The sequence below is a fragment of the Mus musculus genome, chromosome 6 (assembly GCF_000001635.26).
Source record: "Mus musculus strain C57BL/6J chromosome 6, GRCm38.p6 C57BL/6J".
In the NCBI taxonomy this organism is placed as follows: Eukaryota; Metazoa; Chordata; class Mammalia; order Rodentia; family Muridae; genus Mus; species Mus musculus.
In genome coordinates, this window is record NC_000072.6 from 84,155,885 (window position 1) to 84,182,422 (window position 26,538).

Consider the following 26,538-nt stretch of genomic DNA (forward strand, 5'->3'; position numbering starts at 1 on the left):
CCCTTGTGCTCTGGTGACCTGCCTGTCCCCCTCTCACCTTCTCTAAAAGGGAACGATTTCAAAATAACACAGAGGCCTCTGAAGGGTCAGGGCAAGAAGGGGAGGGACAGGGCCATCTTTGGCAATCTGAGGTCTGCTGGTGGCACGCACCAGTCTGGAAGGTTCTACTATACCTGGTATTGGCCAGCAGCCCTGGCTGGTGGCTGGTTGCCATTTCATCTGCCTGCCTTCCTAGACTTGGGCCCTGCAGCTCCTTGGTAGTGCTTCCTGCACAGAAGGAAGAGTCTAAAGCCCACTGCAGGTCTCAACAGGCCCTCCCCTACACTTCTGCCCTAAGCCTTTCCTCCTGTATAGGAAGGAAGTCTGGCCTGAGATTCACCATTTTCAGGGTCTTCTTGAAGCCTCTGAATCACTGAGAGGGAGGTTGGTGCTGGTGGCTGTGGGTCCTCAATACTCCCTGCCTTCTCTAGCCTCACCTCCCATTTCCCCTGTTGCAGGGTGTTTCTCTCTCTCTCTCTCTCTCTCTCTCTCTCTCTCTCTCTCTCTCCTGCCCTCTGTCCAGCTTTATCCACTAGCTATCCTGCTATTCGGCAGGGGAGCTGTTTCTAGGACGGGCAGCAAGGTTGTCCTGTGAGACTCCTCCAGCTTCCTTTGTGTAGGTTTGGGGAGCCATGTGGTCCCCTGCTTCTGGGAGATGGAAGCTGAAGGCTTTGCCCTTCCTTGGCTACCCTGCCTCAAGTATGGGTATGTTAGGGACAGAAGGAGCAATTGGAGGGACGGTGAGGGCTGGAAATGTCTCTGGAGCAGGCAGATTTGAGAAAGGCAGAAAGTGTCTGCGTTGGTGCAGCAAAGGCTGTAACATAAAACAGCGGCAGGAGACCAAACTAGGCTGGCAAGGCCTTGCTCAAATTCCAAAGCTGACTCACCACTCACTGTTGCTCTGGGTCACTGTGATTTAGGGAGGTTGTGGAACTGTCCAAGGTCACATAAATGGTTGGACCATGGAGCCAGGCATGTCTTACTGGGGATAGCCCATTCTGCCCACAGTTGGTGCAGGGGGTGCCTGAGGAGTGAGGGAGAGATGGATGGATGGAGGGAGGGAGGGAGGGAGGGAGGGAGGGAGGGAGGGAGGAAAGGAGAGAGGGAGGGAACAAAGGAGAACCCTACTCCCTCAGAACTGTCCAAACTTCCCTCTCACAGGTCCTCAGATCTCAGCCCCGAATCCTGTTGCTAACCGGCATGTTTAATTTGTAGCTTACAGATGGGCTGTCAAGCTTGGGCCCCACTAACCTGACGCCTTCTCCATCCAGTCCTCATGTATGTATTGTTCACTATTTGTTGGCTCAATTGTCTTTGCATATTTGGGAATAAGAACAAAGGGTAGGGAGGAGAGGAGCCCTTCCTGATCCTGGTGTGGTCATACAGGGGTGGGAGTAAGCTCTGGGGTGCAAACCTAGAAATCTCCGGCTCTGATCAGTCTCTTGCCCTCCTGAACATTACTTCAGCCCTGGTTACCTGTGTGGGCTGGGGTTGGGTATGGCTGCTAGGGCCAGAGGAAGCAGGCAGGTCCCTAGCTTCTACTCTGTCCTCTGGGACCGGGCCTAGGAAGGCTCTTCAAATGGCCACAGGCTAGCCTTCCCTGTTCCTCCCACAACATGAGTATGGCTATGGCCAAGAACTCTCAGTGAGTTCTGATGTATTCTGAGTCCAGATGGTTGGGACAATGTCAGTACTGTGGTACCTGGTAGGGCTACTTTCTGTCTGCTGATCTACCAGGTTCAGGCTTCTCTGAGTTACCTTTTGTGAACATACAGAAAACAGGGCGGTCAGCATCTCCATCCGAATCTAAAACTGTTTAAGTGTGTCCATGTTATTTTATGTTCTTGTTTAGACTTTGAGGTTTACAATGTTGGAGTCATTGTCCTTTCTTATAATATGCACTGCAAAGCTTAAAGATACAATGTGAATGCTCTCCCACTATTTTTAAAAGTACGGTTGAATGTAGCATGCAGCATCTCAAAGTACTACATACTCAGCACTGGACACTTGATGTATTAATTCCCACTGCTGTCCTTTACATCGCTAGATTTAGTTTGCTGTCTATAGGTCCAGTCATTTAATTTATTCCTAGGTGTTTTGTAGCCTTTGTTAGTGTTATCAGTGGAATACCTCTATTTATGATTATAATTCTTACCAGAAAATACCTCCTCTCCTCTCCTTCTCTTCCCTCCTCTCCTCTCCCCTCCTCTCCCTTCCTCTCTCTTCTTCTCTCCTCCCTGCCTCCCCTCCCTTCCCCTCCTCTACTCTTCTCACCTTAACCCTCTCTTTCTCTCCCCTTCTCCCTCTTCTGTGCCAGGGATTAAACGCAGGGTCTTGTGCATGCAAGTGCTGTACCACTGAGTTACACCCCTAGCTCAGGAAATGGCACTTTTACATATACATTGCAACTGTCTCATTATTAAGCCCTCTCCTTAACCCTTATTGATTGAAGAAAATTTCTAGATGGATAAGACAGTTTATTCCTCATAGCTGGAGCTTTATTATTACTCAGAATACTACTTGACAGTAGAGGTGCCATTGAGCAAAGTTATTTGGCCCTTAATTAATGAGAATTATTTATTGTTTTCTTTTAATGGTAGTGATAACTAGCTGTTTTATACTCATAGTCTTGTCTTTGTCAAGATTTTGTCTTTAATCAATAGTTTTCTACTAGCTTAAACTTGCAACAAGGACTGGAGGGAATGGCTCAGTGGGTAAGAGTGCTTGTTGCACAATTGCGAGGACCCAAGATCAAATCCACAGCACCCACATACAAATCCAGGCACAGCCATGTGAGCCTATAATCTGTGTGGAGGGTGTGTAAGCAGAGACATCAGGATCCCTGGGGCTGGCTGGTGACCATCTTAGCTCCAGCTTCAGTGAGAGAACCTGTGTGGAGGTACAGAGTGGCAGAGCAGGATACTTGATGTCTTTCTTCAGCCTCCACATGAGCGCATGGCTTGCATACGTACACATACATGTGTGTATAACCTTCCCCACCATGCCCACACACAAAGGAATAATAGATATGAGTTTGGTCTCATCAGTGTCATTTGGCATTTCTCAAGATGACACCTTTCTTTACATTATCTCAGAGTCTATAAAGCATAACCAGGCCATGTTCCTGGGGTAAACCCAGGTCTCTCAGCCTGTCAAGGGTCCATAATGTGCTAAGGCCGAAACCCTCTTCTCTAACACAAGCAGGTGGTCAGCCAGCGGATGGGGAAGGTGGGTTAGACTGGATCATTGATGCTCCTCACTTTGGATGCTGATGTGCAGGTCCCCCACTACTGTGTGTGCTCATCTCCCCAGCCTTGGGGACAGAAGCCAAACTTCCTTTGGATCTGGATGTGCCAGCTGCCCTCTGTTCACTTAAAACCACAGCCAGCATGCACTATCTATGAATTTTAGCCTCTTGCTTATTAATGTTTGAGAAGAACGGAATGGTGTGACAAGACCTGAGTGTAGAGGCCTTGGAAAATTAAGGTCTGACTGCCGTCTTTATGCTGCTTTGTGTGTACTTAAAAAATACACTAGCAAGATTATGCTGAAAGGACCCTGATATAGCTGTCTCTTGTCAGAGTATGCCTGGGCCTAGCAAACATAGAAGTGGATGCTCACAGTCGGCTATTGGATGGATCACATGGCCCCCAATGAAGGAGCTAGAGAAAGTACCAAAGAAGCTAAAGGGATCTGCAACCCTATAGGTGGAACAACATTATGAACTAACCAGTACCCCGGAGCTCTTGACTCTAGCTGCATATATATCAAAAGATGGCCTAGTCGGCCATCACTGGAAAGAGAGGCCCATTGGACTTGCAAACTTTATATGCCCCAGTACAGGGGAACGCCAGGGCCATAAAAGGGGAGTGGGTGGGTAGGGGAGAGGGGGTGGGTGGCTATGGGGGACTTTTGGTATAGCATTGCAAATGTAAATGAGCGAAATACCTAATAAAAAATGGAAAAAAAAATAAAAAGCTGAGAGCATTAAATTAAAATTTGATCATATTTATGTCATTCCATTATTAGTGCAGCTGGCACAGGGAGGTTAGAAGCAGACCCATTTGACTGTGGTCACACAGCTCACTTGCTGGGAGTCGCTGAGGGTGTGTGTAGGTCTTCAGCTGGCACTGATGTGTGTTTATCTGTGTCAAGGGGACATTTGGAAAGAGAGATGCTGCCATAATGTTTGAGTTAGACTTGCTGATACTCATTTAGAGTTTCTCCATGTTACTCTGTGCTGTCTTGATTAGGCCTTGATACTAGAGTTACTTTAGCTCCCAATGTGTCCTCCACGCTTGTCACTCTGCCTCTACCGTTGAGCAGTTGCTGTGGCATGGGCATTGACTTCTTTTCTATGCCCACCCCACCGTGTGTGTGTGTGTGTGTGTGTGTGTGTGAGTGTGCGTGTACATTGTAGGCTAGATCTGCATAGGAAGGAGAGCATGCAGGTTTTGTTTTTCTAAGCCTGCTTGGTATCATATGTTTCAGATCTGTCCACGTTCCTGCAAGTGTTATGATTGTGGTTTTCTTTATAGCTAGCTGAATAAAATGCTACTGTGCAGAGGTACCACATTTTCATTACTGGTTCATCCACCGATTCATGTCTAGGCCTGCTCTGTTCCTAGTTCTTTAGAGGTACATTTCCCAGGTAGTTGTGACTTGTGTGTGAAAAGCAGCCCTCATTTACGCTGCTCTTATTTTCAAAACCTTTCCTAGGACTCTTTCTCACCCTACTGATTCAACTTTCAGGCAGTCACGTAACTTGTGATCAATCGGCTCTGCTGTTTCTTCTTTGTCTTTTCTTTTCTTCTTCTATTTAATCTTTATGCATTTTTAACCTTTATTCAATTCTTCTATTTTTTTCTTTTTCCAATTTTTATTAGGTATTTTCTTCATTTACATTTCAAATGCTATCCCGAAAGTCCCCTATACCCTCTCCCCCCCTCCCCTGCTCTCCTACCCACCCACTCCCACTTCTTGGCCCTGGTGTCCCCCTGTACTGGGACATAAAAAGTTTGCAAGACCTAGGGGCCTCTCTTCCCAATGATGGCCAGCTAGGCCATCTTCTGCTACATATGCAACTAGAGACACGAGCTCTGGGAGTACTGGTTAGTTCGTATTGTTGTGGACCCTGATATAGCTGTCTCTTGTGAGGCTATGCCAGTGCCTGGCAAACACAGAAGTGGCTGCTTGCAGTTAGTTGTTGGATGGAACACAGGGCCCCCAATGGAGGAGCTAGAGAAAGTACCCAAGGAGCTGAAGGAGTCTGCAACTCTATAGATGGAATTCTTTGTCTTTACTATCTTTATTGTTTTCTTCCTTGCCTTATTGTACTGGCTAGGCCTGTAGTTGGGTGAGTTATGTGATACATTTTTGAAAGTATTATTTTTGTTCCTAGTTTTTTTAAAAAATGAATATTTTTGGCTCATCAAGGAGTATGAAACCTATGAGGTAAATGACAACTTGATCATTAACGTTTGTTATCAGGAACGCTGTTTCATTGAAGGCTTTTCATGTATCCCATGAAATGGTCATGTGATTTTCACAGTCATGTGACTTCTCTCCTTTGCTCTGTTACTGTGACTCACTTTCGCTTGCTTTCCTTTCCTTTCAGTTCAGAAACAGCTTCGTATGTTTCAAACAAGCCAACATGGTCAAGACATTTTTTTTCGTGCATTGCCAGATTCCATTTGCAGAGACTTAGCTCTGTCTGTCTGTCTTTCTCTTTTTCTTATATAGCCCAGGCTGTATCTCTTACATATCCTGGAACTTACAGAGATCTGCCTGCTTCTTCCTCCTGAGTGCTGGGACTTAAGGCACGTGCTCTGTCCCGGGATTTCTTTTTGTACCAGTTTTGGGGAATGATAACAGCTTGAAACTTCTCCTTCTATGTCCTCCAGGTCTTAGTGTCTAGGTAACAGTCACCGTATAAAGCCTAGGTGACAATGGTCTTTCTCTGTCTTCTAAGAAGACAGGATAAGCCTGGCATCACCATTTGTCTGTGCTTGACAAGCTCACTTGTAAAGCTGTCTAGACCTGGCGTTCTTCTCGGGATATTTTAAATTGCTGTTGTAATTTAAAGAGTCTTTATAGGACCTCTGAGATTTTCTCCTTCTAGGTGAATCACTTTTGGTGATTTATATTTTATAGGAATGTATCCATTCCCTCCACAAATATTGGCATAGCATTTTTTGTAATGCCCTCTTAATTTTTCTACTCTTTTACTCCTCCCACTACCCTCGTCTCCTTCATTTTTCAGGATTTTATTTTTCTAGTCAGACTTTGTCAGATTGTTTTCATCATTTTCAAGGAATCAGTTTCCCAGTTGACCTTCTGTTTTGCTTCCTTATTTCGTAGCTGATTAGTTTATTATTATTATTATTTCCTTCCTTCCATTTGGGGGGTGTTTATTATATTTTTAACCTCTATGTAAACATTGAAGGCTATAAAATTCTCTGTTAAGTATTGTGTTATGCTTCCCACAGGATTTGGCAAGTAGTATTTTTGCCATTTTTCTGTTCTGAATATTTTCTTATTTCTGTTATTTCATTTTGATACCTGAGTTGTCTAAAAATACTTTGGACGTTCCTAAATTATATTTTAAGTTATCTTTCTGTTGCTTTTGTTGATACTGGCTTAGCTTAGCTGTCCTATGGTCCAGAGTCTGTGTGTAATACTACTTAGAAATGACCTTTACGACCCAGAAAAAGATCCGTTTTTATAAGTGTCTGTGGAAGCCTGAAGAATGTGTATTCTTCAAATGTGTTTCACAGCCTCAGATCCACTTAGAACACTTTGTTAATGTGATATTCAAAATTAGATTACTTAGTTTTGTTTTATTTTTAAAAACTGTGTGTGTGTGTGTCTCTGTGTGTGTGGGTATGTGCACACAACTGCAGGTGCCTGTGGAGGCCAGCAGAGGGCGTCTGATCTCCAGAAGCTGTAGTTACAGGTTGTTGTGAACCACCTGATTTTAACTTGGATCACAAGAACAGTTTACACAAGGTTTACTCTGCATAGTCTACAGGGCTGTAGGCCTGACTGGCCTGGACCTGGCTAAGTAGACCAGGTAGGCTTCAAGCTCACAGCTATGTGCCTCTGCTTCCTAAAAGCTGGGATTAAAGAATTGCATCACCATACCCCTTGGAGTCTCCATTTTTGAAACATGTATCATCCTTTCATTTAAAAAAAAAAACTAATTATTTGGATTGTTTGCCGTCTCACTTTGTATTTCTATTGGCTTTATCTTTTCTATCTCTCTCTTTCCTCTATTCATCTATCTCTCTCTCCCCTGGTATTGAGGATTGAATTCAAGGGCTTGAGCATGACAAACAGGCACTCTACCAATGAGTGACATCTCCAGGACAGGCAGACAGGCAGACAGGCAGACAGGCAGACAGGCAGACAGGCAGGCAGGCAGGCAGGCAGGCAGGCAGGCAGGCAGGCAGGCAGGCAGGCAGGCAGACAGGCAGGCAGACAGACAGACAGACAGACAGACAGACAGAAAGACAGAAAGACAGAAAGACACACACACACACTCCTCCTTTCTCTTTCTCTTTCTCTCTCTCTCCCTCCTCAATATTTAAGAATCTTCCCTCCTTTCATGCCCCCTCTCATTTGCCCTTGTAAAGTTAGTTGTGTGCCACTTTTATTCCTTTAGTGACTGGTGTAGAGTTCTTTCTATTTGCTGTTTGGGGCAGGCTTTCACTAGGTGACTCAGGCTAGCCCTAGCTTGAGATCTTCCTGCCACAGTCTCCTGAATGTAGGGATTACAAGTGTGCACCACACCCACCTTATTTTAACCATAGCATGCATCTCTAACACAGCGAAGCCTCAATGTAGTTCACATACGCGCTTCTCCAGAGTCTGGCTATGAGCTTCAACGGCTCTTTCAGGAGTTTCACAGCTTCATTGGACATTTTAGTTCCTTCTTGTAACTGTGTTTAATTTTATTGAGTAACAAGCTTTCTCGTAGCTAAGTTCACATTTACTGTCCCTCAGTGCGGCAGTCTCTGCCCTCCCATCTTACTTTTTCTTTAAGTAGAATCTGTTGAAGCTCTTATGCGGGAGCCAGTTTATTTTAGTCTTTTCCACTTTCTAATTGTCTGAAGATGCTTTTATTTTATTTCACCCTGTTTTGCGAACTCCATTTCACCAATGACATTTCTGTCAACACCGTCTCTGGCGTCAGCTGTGACCCTGTCATTTTAACTCTGAAGACTTTTCCATTTTCACTGGTTTTGGGTAGTTCTCAGTTGTCATCTCTTCAAATGCTTTTTCTATTCTATTCTTCCCAACATTCCATGGACACACCATGGACCATCTTGTCCTTCCATGCCAACTGAATTTGCATGTTACATCTGACACTTCATCTGTGGCTTCTGCATTCACAGGTACAAATAACACAGGCTGAAACTATTTAAAAGATGATTGTGCCCACGGCAAACCACACAAGTGCTTCCCCCAATCAGTGCAGATTAATAATTGTTTATGTGGACTTTGCTTAGCACTGAGCACTACAAGTCATCTGGAGATGATTGACGGTGTGCAGGAGGATATGTGTAGGTTATATGCAAATTATGCATGATCATAGGTAAGGGCCTACGCTTCTCCAGTTTATGATCACCCTGGGGTCCTGCAGAAACTTGGCCTTACTCTGTTAATTTCTTCTTTTTAAAAGTTCTTAAAAAGTACTTATGTATGTGCATGTGTGTGAATCTGCATGCATGCAGTTGTCCACACAGGCCAGAAGAGTGGCCACTGGAGTTATAGGCAGTTGAGAGCCATCTCATGTGGGTGCTGGAAATCAAACTTGGGTCCTCGGGAAGAGCAGCAAGCATCCTTAACTGCTGAGCATCTCCTCAGCCTTGGGAATACATTTCTAAAAATTATTTATTGTATTTTTAAAATATATGTGCCTGTGTGTGTTATGTGCATGACAGTGCTGGTGCCCCAAAAGATCAGAGAGATCAGATCCCCTGATTTGGGAGGTCTGGATTATTGTGCTGGAGACTGAATTGGGGTCCTTTGTTAAAAACAGCATCGGTTCCTAACCGCTGAGCCATCTTCCCAGCACCGATGTTCGTTTCTTGATGTTATCTTGATGCTGATTTCTGAAGATACATCTTCCATTTACTTAACGTTACTCATTTCTGATCTGATATTTAACCCAGTTTCCAAAGTTTGTCATCCAAGGCTTACATTTTTTTTAAATTTTTTTTTTTTATTTTTGGATGTTCTTTCTTCTTCAGTCTGTTTAGTTTTGAAGGTCTCTGTCTGTCTTTTGTTTCCTGGAGAGTCCTTTGGTTCACATGTTATTTCTGACACTTCTGCTTTCTGTTCTCACGGGTCTGCTTCTGCAGTTGGTTCATCCTCGCTGGCTCTCGCTTGTGGTGTCTGTTCCTCATGTGTTCACTATTTTTTGATTGTGAACTCATGCTCTTTGGAACTTTATCTGAGAATTCTTTGAGGCCTGGATGGAAGTCACATTCTTCCAGAGACGATGTGTGTTTACTTTTACCAGAAGTCTGGAGACACTACAAACCCAGATTCACTTAAAACTAAATGTTCAGCCGTGGCTTTTGGGGTCCCATAGTCAGTCTGCATTTGGCTCCTCGTCTCTCCAGATTTTTCCTTTCTTGTTCGCTGTGGAAGATTTTCCTTATGCCCTCATCATCTCCAGAGTGAAGCAAAGTTTTAAAGATGTCTGTTGGTGTGATGGCCTTGCTGGGAAGATCTTGCTGGTTGTCTAGTTTGTCCTTTAGTTGGAAATTGAAATCTGTTTCAATTTTGAGTCTGACAGCCCTGTTTTCCATCAGGCAGGTTATATCTCCTTCAGGACCCTGCACTCTGATTTCCTGTCTGTGGCATCTTCTCCAATCTTCCTACGAACATGAACAAAGCCATTGGTTTTCTTCTGGTTTAGCCTCAGGTCTTTGGCTGGGGGAAACATTTTTTTTTCTCCCTCATATTGTTTCCCCCTTTGTTTTGACCCCCAAGGCCATCTTCCTGTCATTTGCTTAGCCTTACAGGGGGCCATTCTTGCTTGGCAAGCACTGGAAGACAGAACCTAAGGAAAATTCTGCCTGTGAATGCACAGACCTTTTTTTTTTTTTCCTTTTTTAACAAAAGCCATTTCAGATCAAAGAAAGATGGAAATGGTTTAGAGTTGCTAGACTTCTACTTTGCCAGCTGGGAATCTAACAGACTGGGAGAAATGAGGAGGAACCCAGAACCACAAGCACCTACCATGGGCTTTTCTGTGAGCCGAAGACCACTGTGTTCACTGCGGCAGCCAGCAGTAGCTGGCAAAGTCAGAGCCACAGGTCCTTGCTCATGCATCCCCATGGAAGAGTTTCCTAAGCGAAGCAGGATTGACCTTCTACACTAGGCCATCTGGGCAGGGATATTACTTGAGGAAACTTCCTACAGTGTTGCTTGAGTAGACTCTAAAGTTTGTGGTGTTCAAGCATCTATGTGAATAGTGCCAGCTTGCATGTGCAGAGAGAGCCATGGCTTTTGGGTCCGGAGACTGTGGGTACTGGTCTAGCTCATGAACTCCCTGTAGCTCAGCAAGTAGAGAGGCAACTTGTGTTTAGGGATAGGCTAGAAACTTAATGACAGCTGACCAAGAGTGACAGGCACATGTCTCTTCAAACGTGGGGACAGTTTTATTGCTTGGAGCCTTGCTTCCCTGACCATGCGTGCATAAACGGGATCAGTATTCAAAGCCAACCTCTTTTCCCACTCCTTCAGGATGGCTCACGTGTTTCTCTCATTTTCTGTCCCCACATTCTTCTCACTTAGCAGTGAGTCCTCTACGAGAGGACATTCTTTCCTCCTGAGGTGGTTTTTCCTCTCCTTGTCCTGACCTAGCACTCATTTACATCAAGGTCCCTTTCTCCATGGACAGCCTGAATTCCCTCTCTTCCAAATGTGAGGAGAATGCCTTATTGTGTGCTTCATGAGTCTCGACAGCAATTTATCCCAAGACTTTGAAGTAGATGTTTTTTGACCAAAGCAATCAGTTACGGGGCGTCGCTCACAAGCAAGGAGCATTTCCAGAGGCAGTTTGTCTCCAGGCTGCAAGCTACAAGGCCACGCCTCTGACAATGAGAGCCAACTTTAACCATGTTTAGTGTGTGTGTGTGCACTTAGGTCACATGGAGGCCATAGGTCCATGACAAGTATTTTCTCCATCACTCTTCTTTTTTGAGACAGAGTCTCTCACTGAACCTTGTCAGCAAGCCCCAGAGATCCTTCTGTCTCCACCAGCAGTAGGATTACAGGAATGCTGCTATGCCCAGCTTCTTACATGGCTTCTAGGGATTGGACTCAGATCTTCATGCTTGTAAGACAAGTACTTTACTGATTGTCCATTTCCCCAGCCCCAATATTCATAGCTTTTACCTTATTCTCGTATCTCTCAGCTTAGGAAGATAGATGTAAGTTTCCTAAAGACATGTACTCATGGGATTGGGGATGCAGGGCACTACAGACATTTGAAAGTTGCAGACTCTCCCGCCATTAACCATATCCCCTTTGTCCATGGTCCAGATGCAGCCTGCTCTCCTTACTCCCATGAGTTCTGTTTAGGTGTTTGATGCCTGTCCTTGGTGTCATTTGGGTCTTCCTTGTGACTCATTCTCTCATTTTCTCTGAGCAAATACAACTTGCCCATCAAATGACAAGTGAAGGCATGGGTGGGGTGGGGGCGAGGGGAGGGAAGTCGGAGCCGCAATCTGTTAGCTATTTGGAGTAATTGGTTATTTGCTGTGTGTGCGGGTTGGGAAGCCCAGCACATACTTTACGGTCTCTCCTGTTACGGGGGCTGGAGTCACCCACCGATATTGGATCCTGGTTGCCGGAGCCCTTGGCTCGGGGCGCCTTTCCCCTGCTTGGCATTCCTGTGGTCTCCTCGGGGGTGCACCCCTCCTCCCTCAGTGCACACTGCAGGGGGGACAGCCTGGGGTGAAACGTCTGGCAGACTCCAGGCCCCCATCAGGGAGGAGGCGGCCCTGGCTCCCTCTAGCCAGCCCTCGCTGTGCTAGCACCCTCCTCCCAAAGGGGTATTTCCCCTGGCATGAAGGACCTACTTGCCCTCAGTAGAAAAAGGTTCTTCTCCTTCTTAGAGGGATGTTCGCACCTTTCCCTGACAACTAACTGGCCAGAAAGCATACACCAGTATTTAGCATTAGCATGATGCCTTCTTATCCTTCTTGGTCCTACAAATGGCCTAGTCCCTAGCCTGGGCACTTGGAAAGTATGCAGCCCTCTGTGCTAAACACAAGGTTCCTTGGGAGCTCTTGGTGAAGCTTCATCCCTCACCTCTTGTCTGACACATCTCTACAGGAGCCAAGGCACAGGAAATCAGAACCGAGGAACAAGTTCGACAAAGATTTGAAAAGTTAACGTGATTTTGTGTATGAAAATGCACACGGTAACTAGAAAGTGGGTTGACTTTGGCACAGAGCAAGTTCCCCCCAAATCCCTTTTAAATTGAATTTAAGATGGCTAATATTAGTGTCTGTAGTTTGATGGATGCTTCTGCAGTCCCGGGAAGGCCTTCAAAAAATAGTTTTTCTCTTAAGTAGATTGCTGGAACTCTTGTTAAGCAAAACTGTACCCATAAGCAGAACGAGGGTTAGGTAAGCTCCCATGTCCCCCAGGCCCTTCTGGAACCATCACAGATTCCAAATTAGAGATGTCGCATTGCTTTCTTCATAGGATTGAAGACTCATCTGGAATCTTCTTTCTCTCAGCCCACTGAATAGATTCCATTCTCTCAGGCATGATACCCTCAGGGAGCCAAGTTGTAGGCCAAATGCCCAATTTAGTCTTCTGAGTCTGGAAATGGCTAACAGCCCAGTTCCTTCAGCCCCCTCATCCATGTGTCCAGAAACCTTGGGTTCCTCAGGCCCTTCATGCATGTGGCCAGAAACCCAGCTTCTCCCAGATCCCTCAGCCATGTGCCTGGCAGCCTGGTACCCTCAGCTTTCTCACCCACATGGCTGGCAGCCTTGATTCCTTCCAGCTCCTCACCTATGTAGCCAGAAGCCTGAGTCCCATGAAGGCCCCTCACCCATGTGGGACATAAGTCTCAAAATAAAAATAAGCTAAAGTGTGTGTGTGTGTGTGTGTGTGTGTGTGTGTGTGTGTGTAGTGAGCCTGAGTTTCCTACCAAGTCATACTTATGTGCTTGGCAAGTCCAGTTCTCTGTAATCTCATATGGATAAGGTCAGAAATCCCGAGTTCCCCAGAGGGTCCCTGTTCATGTGGGACCATGTCTATAAGAGACTGACAGATGGCCAGGTCCTATCTCTGCTGAAGCTCATGTGTACATATTTATTGGGCCTTGAAAAACAATTCAACACTTGATCGAGCTAAAGATTTCTTTCTCCCACCCTCTGCTGATTCAGCTTAAAGGCAGGGTTCATGGCATAGAAACCTTTCTATAGACAAGAAGGCTATTATCCAGGAAGTATCAAGAAGAGGCTAGAAGTCTAGTCTTTTACTTGATATTTACTGTGCGTATGTAGAGGTCTTCTGAGTCATTGGTAGCAGGATGTGTGAGCACCTATCTGTGTGGTTTGGGCGGTATTGAGTGGTTTAGTATTCACGGGGTGAGGTAGGTTTGAATTCTTATCTAGGCTTTTGGCCTAAGAACATGTATATTACATGTGTGTTTGTGCTTCTGTGTCAGGAGCAAATTTCCCTTGTCTTCCCCCCCCCCCTTAGGAAATTAATTGACACCCTGCCATCATTTGAGCTATGAAGATGTCACATCAACATTGGGGGTGTTGGTATTGTCAACAGTAACAGTTACCATGGTAACCAACAACAGCCTCAGAATATTTCTCAGACATCAACAGAGCCTGTTGTCTGGTTGACTGGAAACCATTTCTCTATGAGGAATAGCTTTCTGTGTAGTCTGGGATGTTCACTTAAGCTTATAAACAGTAGCCCATTGCTTCACTTAGAAGAGGGCATGCCCTTCTATATAGTGACCCCTAGCTTAACTTTATAGCCTTGGTAGAGAATGAGTTTGGCCAATATCTTTTCTTTGATTCAAGTGGATTTCCCAGGGAGAGAAGCTCTGTCCATGAGCTGCAGCAGGAGGCACAAACCTGTCATCCCAACCACTTGGGAGCTTGAAATACCAGTGTTGATAGTTCCAGAGTAGCCTGGGCAACTTAGTGAGACCTTGTCTCAAAAGTAAGCAAAAGGGGTGTGCGTGTGCGTGTGGTTCAGTTCTAGAGCCCTTAGCATGTGCAAGTCTCTGGGTTCCACCCTCAGTATCAGGGGGTCCACCCTGACCCCAGTTCCCACTTCCTGACCATACAAGAAGAGTTAGGATTTTTGCCGCCACTTTTGCTTTCCATGGTCACGAAAGGCGTCAGGCCCTGGGATGATGATGAGGAGTGCGTGTTTGGACCACGCCGTGCTGACTCAGGTCTTGGAGGATTAGGGTGACTGTTAGACTGACTGTCTCCCTTGCTTGGCTCTGTTTGCTCAACAACGGAAGGTTGACTAATAGTTGAGATCCAAGAGACTTCAGTCTATGCCTTGATCAAGCTGACTTTTCTGGCTGGTGGAAAGATGAATGGCCTTGAACCTTGGGCCTGGGACAACACAGAGGCCATGGCCAGACTTCAGCTTCAAGCTTCAGCTGATGCTTAAGAAACCAGTCTTTGTGTTTTCTTCCTCTTCTTTTCTAAGGTCCCAAGGTTGGTGCTTAGCTGTTACCAGATGGGGTCAAGGACACACTTGGCATTGGAAACCATGGGACTAGTTCTCTCCATTTGGGGGAGGGGCATTTCTGTCAGTGCTGGGGACTCAGCTGCTGGGGGTGTAGGGGTGGGGCGTCTGGCTGAGACCTGCAAGGCTCACCTTAAAGATGCATTAACTTATTCTGGATCTTCTTTGGCAGGTGAAGGGAGAAGTGGGCTTAGGATGATGCCAACAGAAGCCAGGCTGGGGTAATGGCAGGAATGATAGTTTCAAGCCATATCCGTGAATGTGTGTTAAAAATATCACTTTATTTTCTGTAAGTCAACTTAATCCCCCTTTTGAGCTCTCATTTTTTCCTAATGGCAGAAAATCCCTGGTAATCTTAGGCATTTTAGGTTTAAACTTAGTCACTTTGGGCTTACTATTCCCCTCCACACCCTAGAGTGGGGGGTAGTGGCTAAATTCTGGTTTGGACTTCCTTAATGTTGTTATTTCTCCTGGGAGGGTGGCCTGGTTCCCAGTACAAGTCCACCCTGGCATCTCTGGGCTCTGACTTTGGGACACATGGATCAGATTGTGTTTGCTGACATCTACTCTTAGTCCCCACAATCTGGTCAGGTCTCTCTCTCTCTGTCTCTCTCTCTGTCTTGCTCTGTCTCTGTCTCTCTCTTCCCTTTCTTTTTCTTTCCCACCCTTCTTCCCTCCTCTCCTAACCTGCAGGCTTAGGTTTGTCTGTGGAGTATGTGGCACTTTAATGTCATATGCCATTCTGAGATCTACAGGAATTGCCAAAGACTCTTTCTTTATTTTTTTTTTTTTCTGTTCAAAATTCTTTTTTTTTCTTTTTTTTTTAATATTTTTTTATTACGTATTTTCCTCAATTACATTTCCAATGCTATCCCAAAAGTCCCCCATACCCTCCCCCCCACTCCCCTACCCACCCATTCCCACTTTTTGGCCCTGGCGTTCCCCTGTACTGGGGCATATAAAGTGTGCGTGTTCAACGGGCCTCATTCAGCGTCCTGTTCAGTGCCCCAGCACAGTCCCTCTGGCGACATCTGCCTAGCTATATATTACCCAATGCTGTAGTTCGTGGAGGGGAGAGAGTTAGGACGGTTTGTCTGAAACTACCACACCTCTCTAGTTCTTGCTTCTGTGTTCCCCTCCCTGTCTGTCCATCTTCTTATTTGATGGAGGAGAGCTGGCCCAACAAGATGCTTCCTTAAGCCTATTTTTACAGTTGTTTTCTGAGATAGGTCTCATAGATCCCAGGCTGGCTTCAAACTCACTATGGAGCTGAGGACAATCTTAAGCTCCTGATCCTCTTTCCTTGGCCACGCAACTGCTGGGATTTCAGGCGCGCAGCACCATACCTGGATTGGTCAGTGCAGGGGAGCAAACCTAAACCTTCATGCAGAACTAGGCCAGCGCTATTTCAATTGAGCCACATTCCCCAGACCCTTAAATTATAATTTGATACCACATTATCTGTTCTTGGGGATTTGAAACCAAAGATTGTTACTTGTTCCCACCGATGTCTGAGAATTCATATACCTATCAAATATTTGCCGAGATCCAAGCTATGACCAGGACCTGATCTAAGAATGGAGCTGATCATGTGACTACAGGTTATGGGGCCCTGCTCTCATGGAGAAGACAGCCCACAATAAAGACCAAGTGAGATCTTCCTAATGTCTGATGGGGATTACTGCTGTGTAGACAAAGGGGTTTGAGGCGGGTAGAAACTGCTGGGAGGAAGCTGTAGCCTGAAACAGAGAGGACAGAAGAGAAAGATTGCGAGTGCACTGGAGGCTTGAAGGGAAGGACGTGGCCATGGACCCACGTGGAAGAACACAGTCCTTGGAGCAGAACAGAGGCCATCTTCATCAGATCAGCTTCACCTGCCTTCAAGAGGCCATCAGGAGTGGGGCTGTTGACTGTTGCTATTTCCTCACTGAAGGAGGGGCTGGGGAGGAGCCGCTGGACCCCCATCTAAGTCCGGCTGTTCCTCTCAGCCATTTGGATGCAATTCTTCCCTAATCACTCAGTTTTTGGGAGTCTTGGGAGGTGTTAGAGTATATACTTTGCTGAAGTTGAAAGGCCTATGAGGCCATGAGGAAGCCATCATCCACACTGGGTGAAGACTTTGTAGTGTGGCTTGCTTTGAGGTCACCCATGCTTCTGGAGTAACCTCCCACTCATGCTATGTAAGCAATCCCAGTAACCTCCCAGATCCCCAGGGTGAACTTAGGGGGAAACATACTTTGGTTTGTAGTTGGGGTCTTCTGAGGAGGTGGTAGGCATTCCTCTGCTCAGGTTGATAGAGGTTCTTCAAGAGAAGGACAAGAGAGCGGGACCAGGAAGACAAGTATGGCTGCAAGAGGATAAGCTGGAAAGAGGGCAGAAGACAGGAGAAAGCTGTAGGCTCTAACCTCTGAGTCCTGGGAGGTTCTTGGAAAGGCTTTATCTTATTTATCTTATATGACAAGACATCAGAAGGCTTTGCATAAAGAGGGCCAGGATCCATTCACAGGTTATAGGGCTGTGGTGGTCAGGGTGGATATAGAAACAAGACAGCAAGAGGAGAGGTGACACCAATATGAGGGGACAAGGCTGGACCAGAGTAGCAGCAATGGGATGGGAGTGGGGAAATGCAGATTCTAAATATGCTCTAGAGGTGGGTCTGAGAGATGCTGTGGGCATGAAGAGAGAAGTCTAAAGCTGCCTGAGCACCTGGAAGGAGGGCACAGCTCATTTATAGGAGGAAGGCTACAGGAGGAGCCAGCAGCCTACTGATAACTGGACATGACAGGGCACTAAAGAGGCTCATAAGGGATTCAGTGGCAGACAGTTACCGGGCAGCTGGACTTTGGAGGTATGAGACCCATTAATGCCCACTTTATTTAAAGACGTAGGACCAGAGGAGAACTCCGAGAGAGCACCTATGGAAAGAGAAGGGGGCTGGATAACTGATGCGAGCATACGCAGAAGACCTCAGAGTGCGGAATGAGGGACCAGTGTTGAAGGCTAGAAGATGTGGCAGTAAGATGGCAGGACCACACTATGATGTTCTGGACAGGCAAGAAGACACGCATCAGGGACAGAGGAGGAACTGCCACTGAGTACTGCTCCTCTAGGCTTGTGGAGGCATGAGTCACTGATCTTATAAGCATGCTTGAGTGGATTAGAGAATGTTAAGAATTATAGACAAAGCTGGAGGTGGAGCTTAGCAGGTAGAGCATTAGCCCAGCGTGCTCAGAGTTCTGGGTTCCATTCTAGGCACTGTGTGAACCAGGTAATGATGGCACATAGCTGTGATCACAGCAATTGGGAAGATGCGGGGAAGGAGGATCAGGGGTTCCAGGTTAACTTCTGTTCCATAGCAAATTTAAGATTAGCCTACTAGACACGGAACTCTCAAGACAACAACAAGCAGCAACAAAAGATGGTCTTGCTGGGCCTGGTAGTATATCCCTTTAATCCTAGCTCTGGGAAGGCAGAGGCAGGCAGATCTCTGTGAGTTCAAGGCTAGCCTGGCCTATATATTGAGTTCAAGGACAGTTAGGGCTACACTGAGTGTTCCTGTCCCAAACAAAACAAAGCAAAATGAACAAAAAGTTGTTCTTAAGAAAAAGATGACTATGCAGCAAGCTTTAGACAACTGCTTGTCTGTTTAAGAACAAAGGAAATAATATCCATTTTAATTCTTTTCTTATAATTGTGTGTGTGTGTGTGTAGCATGACACAGGAGTGCCGAAGCATATAAGTGGTGGGCAAATGACAATCTTTGGAGTTATTTCTTGCCTCCCACCTTGCTGAATCAGAATCTCCGTTGTTTCTGCCTCACTGTGAGCTCTGAGCTAGCCAGGCAGTCCACGAGCATCTGGAGTCATTTCCTGTCTCTGTCTCCTACTTCTCCACTGGACTATGGTTTTGCAGATGCCCACCACCATACTGACTTTTCACGTGGTTCTGGGAATGAACTTAGGGAGTTAGGCTTCTCCAGCAAGCACCTATAGCCACTGAGCCACCTGTCAGGCCACCTAATTCTTCCTTGCTTAGAACAAGCCCTTGTGATTCCTGCTTCTGTCTTTAGTGTGTGCATCTAAGCTTTTGGTTGGTCAGTTGTCCCTTTTTTCTAACAGTTTTGTTGAGATGTCTGTGTCCACACAAGTGTACAGTTTGGTGACCCCCCAGGTTCCTAGCTGCCTGTGTATTAAAAGAGCTATACAGTCATCCCCACAATCCCTTTTAGAATATTTTGCTCACTTTAGGAAAGACACCGGCTTCCTGTAGCCTCCAACCATCTCTGGCTCTGGCAGCCATTGTTCTGCTTTGGGTTTCATTATATGCAAATGCAGTCTTGCAGTATGTAGTCTTTGGTGATTAGCTTCTTTTGCTTAGCGGGTTTTCAAAGTCCAATCCAGGCTGCAGCTTGCATCAGGTTTTCATTTCTTTTTGTTGCCATACGTTGTGTGGGTAATGTTCTTCAGAAGACAGACTTTTGGGCCACGCCCACCTGGCAGCCATTATGAGAAAGTCTGCTCTGAGCTTTCAAGTCCGTATTTTTGTATCATCTCCATTTCTCCAGGATGTGTCCCCAGGAGCAGAACGGGCTCACATGGAATGCACGGCTTGCCACTTTCCGAGATGTCTAGGATGGTCCACAGTGTCCGCCATGTTTATGTTGCTGCCAGCTTCTCCCATCCCTACTGGCACTGCATTACCGTGTGTCTACTGTGTCTCTGAGAGCCGCCACCCCAGTGTGTTATCTATTTCTCATGGTAGTTTTGGGTTGCATTTCCCTGATGACAGAGTGGACAGTGACCATGTGTTTTTATTTCTGATTGGCTGCTGTGTGTTTTTTCCCTGGAGGAATGTGATCTTAAGACCATTGCCCACTTCTACAAATTTATTTTATTGTTTTATTTATGCATCTCTGCATGAACTTGTGTGCATCATCTACATGTAAGAATCCTTGGAGATCAGAAGGCACCAGGTTCATTCCCTGGAACTGGAGTTATATGTGGCTCTGACAGACCACGTGAGGGTTTGGGTCTAGACCTGAGTTCTCTACAAGAGTAGTATGAATTTTTTTTCCTGAGGCAGAGTTTCTCTGTGTAGCCCTCTCTTTCCTGAAACTCATTCTGTAGACCAGGATGGCCTCTAACTCAGCCTCCTGAGTGCTGGGATTAAAGGCATGTAACACTGTTGCCTGGCTGTAGTTTGAAATTTTTAACTGCTGAATCTTTGCCCATTTTTGTATTAAAAAAATCACTGTGTTGTGTGAGTTATTTCTTATCAGATGTGTGATTTGCAAATACTTCCCTCCCATCCTGCCAGATGTTCTCTTCCCATTCTTGATAGTGTCTTTTGATGCATGCTACTATTCTTCATGTAAGTTGAAAGTAGTGTCTTGTGGAGGGTCGGTGAGGTGGGCAACACACTTGCTGCACAGTCCTGGGGACCTGAGTTTGATTCCTGTAACCTAAGTCAGTAGAGAAGGAAGGAGAGAACCAACTCAACAATGTCATCTTGAAACCTATTGCACATAACTCTCCCATCTCTCTCTCTCCCTCTCTCTTAGTCACACACTAATAAATAAACATTTGTAATGTCTCCCAAAGCCAATTTTCAAAGAGTTATTTAAGGAATACTTCTATACAACAACAACAACAACTCAAAATTCTTTGTGTGGTTCACAAAAGTACATAAGAAATAAACAAAAAATACTTTTAGTCTGTTTATTCAGAAGCAATAACTTTGAATATTTTGTGTTTAATCTTTATACTAAAACAAGGTCATATAATTCATGTTTTATTACATATTATTTAGAAAGATTTATTTATTTTTATTTTGTGTGTATGAGGGTTTGCCTGTATGTATGCATGTACACTACATGTTTGTAGTGACTGAAGAGGCCAGAAGAGGGCGGTAGATACCCTGGAAGTAGTATTACAAATGCTTGGCAGCTAGCATGTGGGTGATGGGAACCAAACCCAGGTCATCTTCAAGAGCAGCAAGTGCTCTTAACCTTTGAACCATCACTCCATAACCTCAATTCCGTTCTCTCTTGAGCCAGGCTCACATGCAGCCCAGGCTGATATCACACTGGTGGAAATGCTTCTGCCTCAGCCTCTAGAATGCTGGAATCACAGGTGTTTACAGCTTATCTGGCCTACGACTCTTAGCCATCTCCAGTGAGCCATTCTCATGTTCTAGAATGACCCAGCTAGAGCTCACCAGGCCTGCTGGGGCAACCTGCTCATTTGGAGTCTCTGTATCTGTGTTCAGGAATGAGAGTTCTTCCCCCCACCCCCTCCCACCTCTGTATTTCTCTGTCAAGCTTTGTTTCCTAAAATGAATGGGAAATTTTTTCCTTTTTTTTTTATTCTTCTGTGCTGTGCAGCAAAGAATAATTTATTCTTTAGAGACTGGTAGAACTTTCTTCCAAGCAAAAGCCCTCCTGGCTTGATAGCTTCCTTGGACGGTATTTTTTGAAACTGCTTTCTCTTTCAGGGCCAGAAACCTCTTCTAGTTTCCTATTATTTTTGCATTGATGCTGGCATTCATATTTTTAAAGAAAAGCTCCTCCTTCTGGATCTTTGAGGATTTTTGTCGTGGATTTAGGCCCACTTTATTCTCCCCCACAATGTCTTTTTATTCCATCTTCCCAATTGCCAATGTGTATCTAATCTTTGAAATTAGTTTGATGAATATGCATCTCCTTTTTGAGGGGGTTAATTATCAATGGCCACATTCCACTTTCTGATATGCTCATTACCCTACAACTTTGCTTTAAATTTATATTTTATATTTTGCTTACAATTTCCCTGCTTCCCCCCCCCGATTTCATAAATTATCAGCTTATTTATTTTCATTCTTTTTGTACAAAGGAGAAAGCATTTCAGATTGGGTTTTCCATGCATACGAGCCTGTCTGCAACCTGGGTGTCTTGGATTTAGTCTTGGCTTTCTCTGACTCAGTGGGGTTATAAGAACGTGTCTTTAAATGTCTAACAGCCTGGGATTTCCATTTTATCGCTTCTTATTAACTGTAAGCTTTATTGAATGGTCAGAGAGGTGACCGGCGTGAGTTTATTTCTGAGTTTTTACTGAGCCTTGCTCTTGGCTTTTTTCCTCCTAAGGGCTGCAAGAGTGCCAGAAATAAGGAAAGGTATACTTCCTGTTTTCAGTTGTCACAAAGCTGTCTATTTGGGTGTCACTGTTGATGGTATCATTAACCTCTGTCTCCTAGCTTCTGCACCCAACTCTTGTGTGTGTGTGTGTGTGTGTGTGCGCGCGCGCGCGCGTGCCTGTTTAAAGATAGAGAAATATATACTATACTATCTTTTCCACAACTCTCGTGTTTCTGTCTTTTCTTTGTACAAAACATGCTAGTTGGCTGCCTGTCTTGCCTGACTTGAGTCAAAAGTTTAAGAACCTGGAATGGATGGGAAAGAAAATAAGCTTTAGGAAGATCTGAACAGCTAAACGGGGTTCCATTCTAACCTCTTAGACCTAAATCCGTGTGCTTGTCTCTGTGTTCCTGTATGTTCTCTACGGTTTTTGTTGAGTACGTGGATGCTCTGGCACATCTGTCTCCGTCGGATGTGACCGTGTAAACATTGTCTTCTGTGTGCTGGTCATTGTGTGTGTTCAGTGTGAGTCTGTGTGTGTGTGCGTGCGCACACACACATATGTGCGTACTACAGCAGTTTCTCGCATTGCTCTGTGCCATTGTCTTCTGGAGTGCTGTAAATCCTGAAGTTCTACCTTCCCTGCACTTTAATCCATCTGACCCTGTTTTTTCTTTTGTGGCTGCAGAAGATCCTCCTGGTAAGTGACAGCCCCATGCTGACGCTCATTCTCTGCTGTCTGGGATACCTTTTGAGGGAGCTAGGATACTTCCAGGATGGACCTCTGGGTACTTCTGGTATCCTCACTGCCTTCTAGCGTCATTGGCCTGGTCCATTCGAAAGAGGGAATTCAAATGAGGGTTTGGCTTAGAGGAACACTAAGTGTTTTCATGTTAAATGACAGAGACTCAGCACACCACATAGATGAACGCAGCTTCTGGTAAAAGTCCTACTCAGTCTTCAGTCATGGTTCCAGAATGTTCTCTAAAGACATCTTGTTCTTAGTTCTTCTCGCTAGACTGTCTGGGTTTCAGTCAGGAGAGGCAGGTTTCTGGGGGGTAGAGCCTTCAGGGCACTTGCTGAGTCTCTAAGGGAGAGGCACACCCTAGGACACAGCTGGGGAAGGGCTGAAGCAAGAGCTGAGCTGGAAGGTGTGGATGGAGGTTTGTGGGGCACGCAGCGGCCCCACCCAGTGAATATGACTGATGAAGACAGAAAGGGCAGAGTGAGGTGTCACAGTTTCCTGTCTGCTAGCCTAGCTCCCCACACTTAGCAGTGTCATGTGAATGAAGTCATGTAGCAAATGTTTGCTCATTTTCAGGGACTCTACCTTGATTCCACCTTGAGAAGTCCATGTTCTGGTTCCCACTGCAGAAAGCAGAGTGGTGGGCTGGCCCTTGAGCTGCCTTGGCTCTACCTTATCATACGTCTAGGCAATATATTCTTGTCATCCTCCCGGCAGAGAGCTCTGCATATCCTGGACCTCAGCCAGTTTATCACTGGGATGCCACTGTGGTTATGCCAGAGTCACAGAAAGACAAGAAAGGCCAAGTGCCTGATGGGAAGCAGGAATGGGGGTGGAGCTAGGCCTGGGCCTCAGTTGCTCAGCACCATTAAAATGTCTGCTCGGCCTTCGATACAGAGAATCAGAGGTTTCTGCCTCACTGATTTCCATGCTCCCTGTTTGTTTGTTTGTTTGTTTGTTTTCCAAGACACAGTTACTTTGCGTAACAGCCCTGGCTTCCTAATCATAATTACTTGCAGGCAAGCCTTGGGATCCAGGTCAGCCTGCGTGAAGCCTTAAGAGGAAACATCCTACTCAGAAGGCCTTGATTGGCAGATGAGCTCCTAAACCCTCTGTGTTTCTCTTTGCTCAGGAGGAGGAGTTCATTGACTGGTGGAGCAAATTCTTTGCTTCTGTCGGGGAGAGGGAAAAGTGTGGTTCCTACCTGGAGAAGGATTTTGACACCTTGAAGGTAAGACCTCTCCAGAACGCACTCCCAGCCCAGCAGCCGTCAGGTTCAGGGATGAGCAGCAGGGGCTACGGCGGAAGACAGAGATGTTCTCATGAGTCTTATGAGCAGTCGACCACACTACTTTAGAGCATGGGCTTAGATCAAGAAATCACTGCGGAAAAGGCTAAGCAAGAAAGTATTTGAGGGACAGAGTTGACAATACTATAGTGATGGCGGTGGCATGAGCTCTGTAGAGCTCTGGCCAGCGTTTGTGGGGACCCAGATCTAACCCCTGGTAGCAAGGGATGAAAGAGAAATAGAACATGCCGTGAGATGGTTCATGGGTAAATGTGCTTACCACCATGGCTGACAACCCAAGTGTGAGTCCCTGGGCCGACAACATAAAAGTCCATGTGTGTGCTGAGGCATGAGTGCATGAGTGTACACACACACACACACACAAAACACACACACACACACATATACCACATATACGTGCATACACACATACACACACACACATATATACATACACACACATATACACACGTACACACACACACACACACACACACACATACACACACATATATACACACACATATACCTCCCCCAAATAAACAAATAAATCTAAAAAGACAGAAAAGGAAGGGGCGGTGAGATGGCTCAGTGGGTAAGAGCACCCGACTGTTCTTCCGAAGGTCCAGAGTTCAAATCCCAGCAACCACATGGTGGCTCACAGCCATCTGTAACAAGATCTGACACCCTCTTCTGGAGTGTCTGAAGACAGCTACAGTGTACTTACATATAATCAATAAATAGATCTTTAAAAAAAAAAAAGAGGAAAAAAAAAAAGAAAAGGGAGAAAATGTTGAAGCATTTATAGGTGAAATGGTGACTCACGGATGTTCCTAAACATGGTGGTGGCAGAGGGGTTTGTGGTGCCCTTCTCTTGCATTGGGGGTAGGGAGGGGGTGGGGGTGGAGGAGGGGCTTTGGAAAACTGTTCCGCAGTAGGGTCTCTGTAGTGGGATCAAATGTGAAATGCAATTGAGAATATACCTCTGACCTCCAAGCTTTGACCCCATGAGAGAGAAGCTACCTAGCAAGTATAATTAAGATGCTAAACTTTGTTTCTGTGGATAAAAACAGAGATGTGTCCTTCAATGTCTGGTATTTTGAGAAAATTCTACAAATATAATTATACCTTTTCAAGGTAGACGAGTTTTTAGAAAGATAGTTAAAGATGACTCAAAAATTGTTCCCCAGGGTGTCATGTGGTCTCCATTGTTGGGTGGCCAGTTAGATCCAATGTTGGATGCAATATATGACTTTTAATGTTAAGTATGGTTTAGATGTGGCATGGGATATACTTACCTGAAGATTATTTATTTTTTTATCAGAGACTTGAGTACAATCATGATTTATAGCATCTTTTCTGGACTCTAAGTGAGAGCTCCACCTCTTCTTCATGGCTAGATGAACAACCACAGGGCACAGGCCAGGAGAGGCTAGGAAAAGGTTCAGCTAGTTGGGGTTGGGGTGGGCTGGGCCCTCTTCCTTCAAGGTCCCCTGGGTGGGGACTCTGGGGGTAGTTTCACAAAGTGGCCACGTCCTTCAGGTTCACTGGAGTCTGCCTGGCGTGCTGTGCCTGATGTCTTGGCTGGCCTTCCTGGAAGCTGCAGGAGTCCAGCAGCACCTTAGGCAGCAGTAAGTACTTCTGGCTCCATGGCTGGGTGTATGAGGCTGGGCAGACAGACAGAACTATTTGCACACCAGGAAGAAGGTTTGACCACTTAGGTCTGGCATGTAGAACTGTGGCCATGCCAAGAAATGTGACAAAGGAAGCAAGGGTGAGGATATCTGCCAGGGTGGCCAGAGGCCCCAGCCCCTCATTCCTCAGGAGGATGCCGGATGCAGAACTGGCACTCGGCCTCCAGCTTGACCTCTCCGAGGAGGTCTCCAATGGCTGCCAAGTGAGCAAAGGCTCTCCAGAACAAAGGCATCCCAACTATTTCTGAGGGAGAACTAGACCTGGGAGGAATGCTGGTCCTTTAATATCGGCAAATGGAAGAGAACCATGGCTACCAACAACACCAGCTGAGAGTATGGTGGAGAGAGCAGTGCACATAGGTAGAGCGAGAGAAAACAACAACTATACATTGCAATCGCCAGCAAAGGGGATACGAGCTCGTCGACTAAGCAGCAAAGAAATGAGAGTGCACGGCAAGAATGCACTACAGTCAGAAATCAGAAAGAATGCAGGGAAAGTCAAGCACATATTAGCTTTCCTAATAAACAAGAATGGATCAAACTCTCATGCTAAGCGATAAGGAGTTCTAATCTACATTAAAAGTCAAAATTCATTGTACTCTCCTTAAAAGACACTTAAAAAAAAAAAAAAAGAACAGAATGACTGGAAAAAAACCAAGCATTTTGGGAAGCAACATTTTGGGAGACATAATTAGGTAAGTGTAAATAAGGAGGAATCTGGTACAATCTAAAGTAAAAAGCAAAGAACAAAACAGCAAAGTAACAAAACTTTGATATGCTCAGGGAACAAAATAGTTAGGACTATGTAAGCAAAGTAGCATCTCAAAAAGACAGATATTAAAACTGAAGAGGAAATTTTAATGTTGCTGCTTCTTTGACCAAACAGACAATAAATAATAGT

General features: G+C 45.5%; 1 protein-coding gene across 28 annotated transcripts in view; it reads left to right on the forward strand.

The window, feature by feature from the left end:
- Dysf (dysferlin) overlaps nt 1-26,538 on the forward strand; it is a 202,700-nt gene that overhangs the window by 147,524 nt on the left and 28,638 nt on the right. For 9 of the 28 annotated variants that reach the window (XM_006506173.4, XM_006506179.4, XM_006506181.4 and 6 more), the window contains one exon: nt 23,788-23,886. In XM_006506173.4, coding sequence (XP_006506236.1) covers nt 23,788-23,886 — 99 coding nt within the window. Of the gene's footprint in view, nt 1-1,200; nt 1,318-3,318; nt 3,584-21,919; nt 21,949-22,598; nt 22,611-23,787; nt 23,887-25,485; nt 25,575-26,538 lie in introns of those variants that run through there. The other 19 variants (XM_006506171.4, XM_006506175.4, XM_006506177.4 and 16 more) reach the window with 7 other exon arrangements.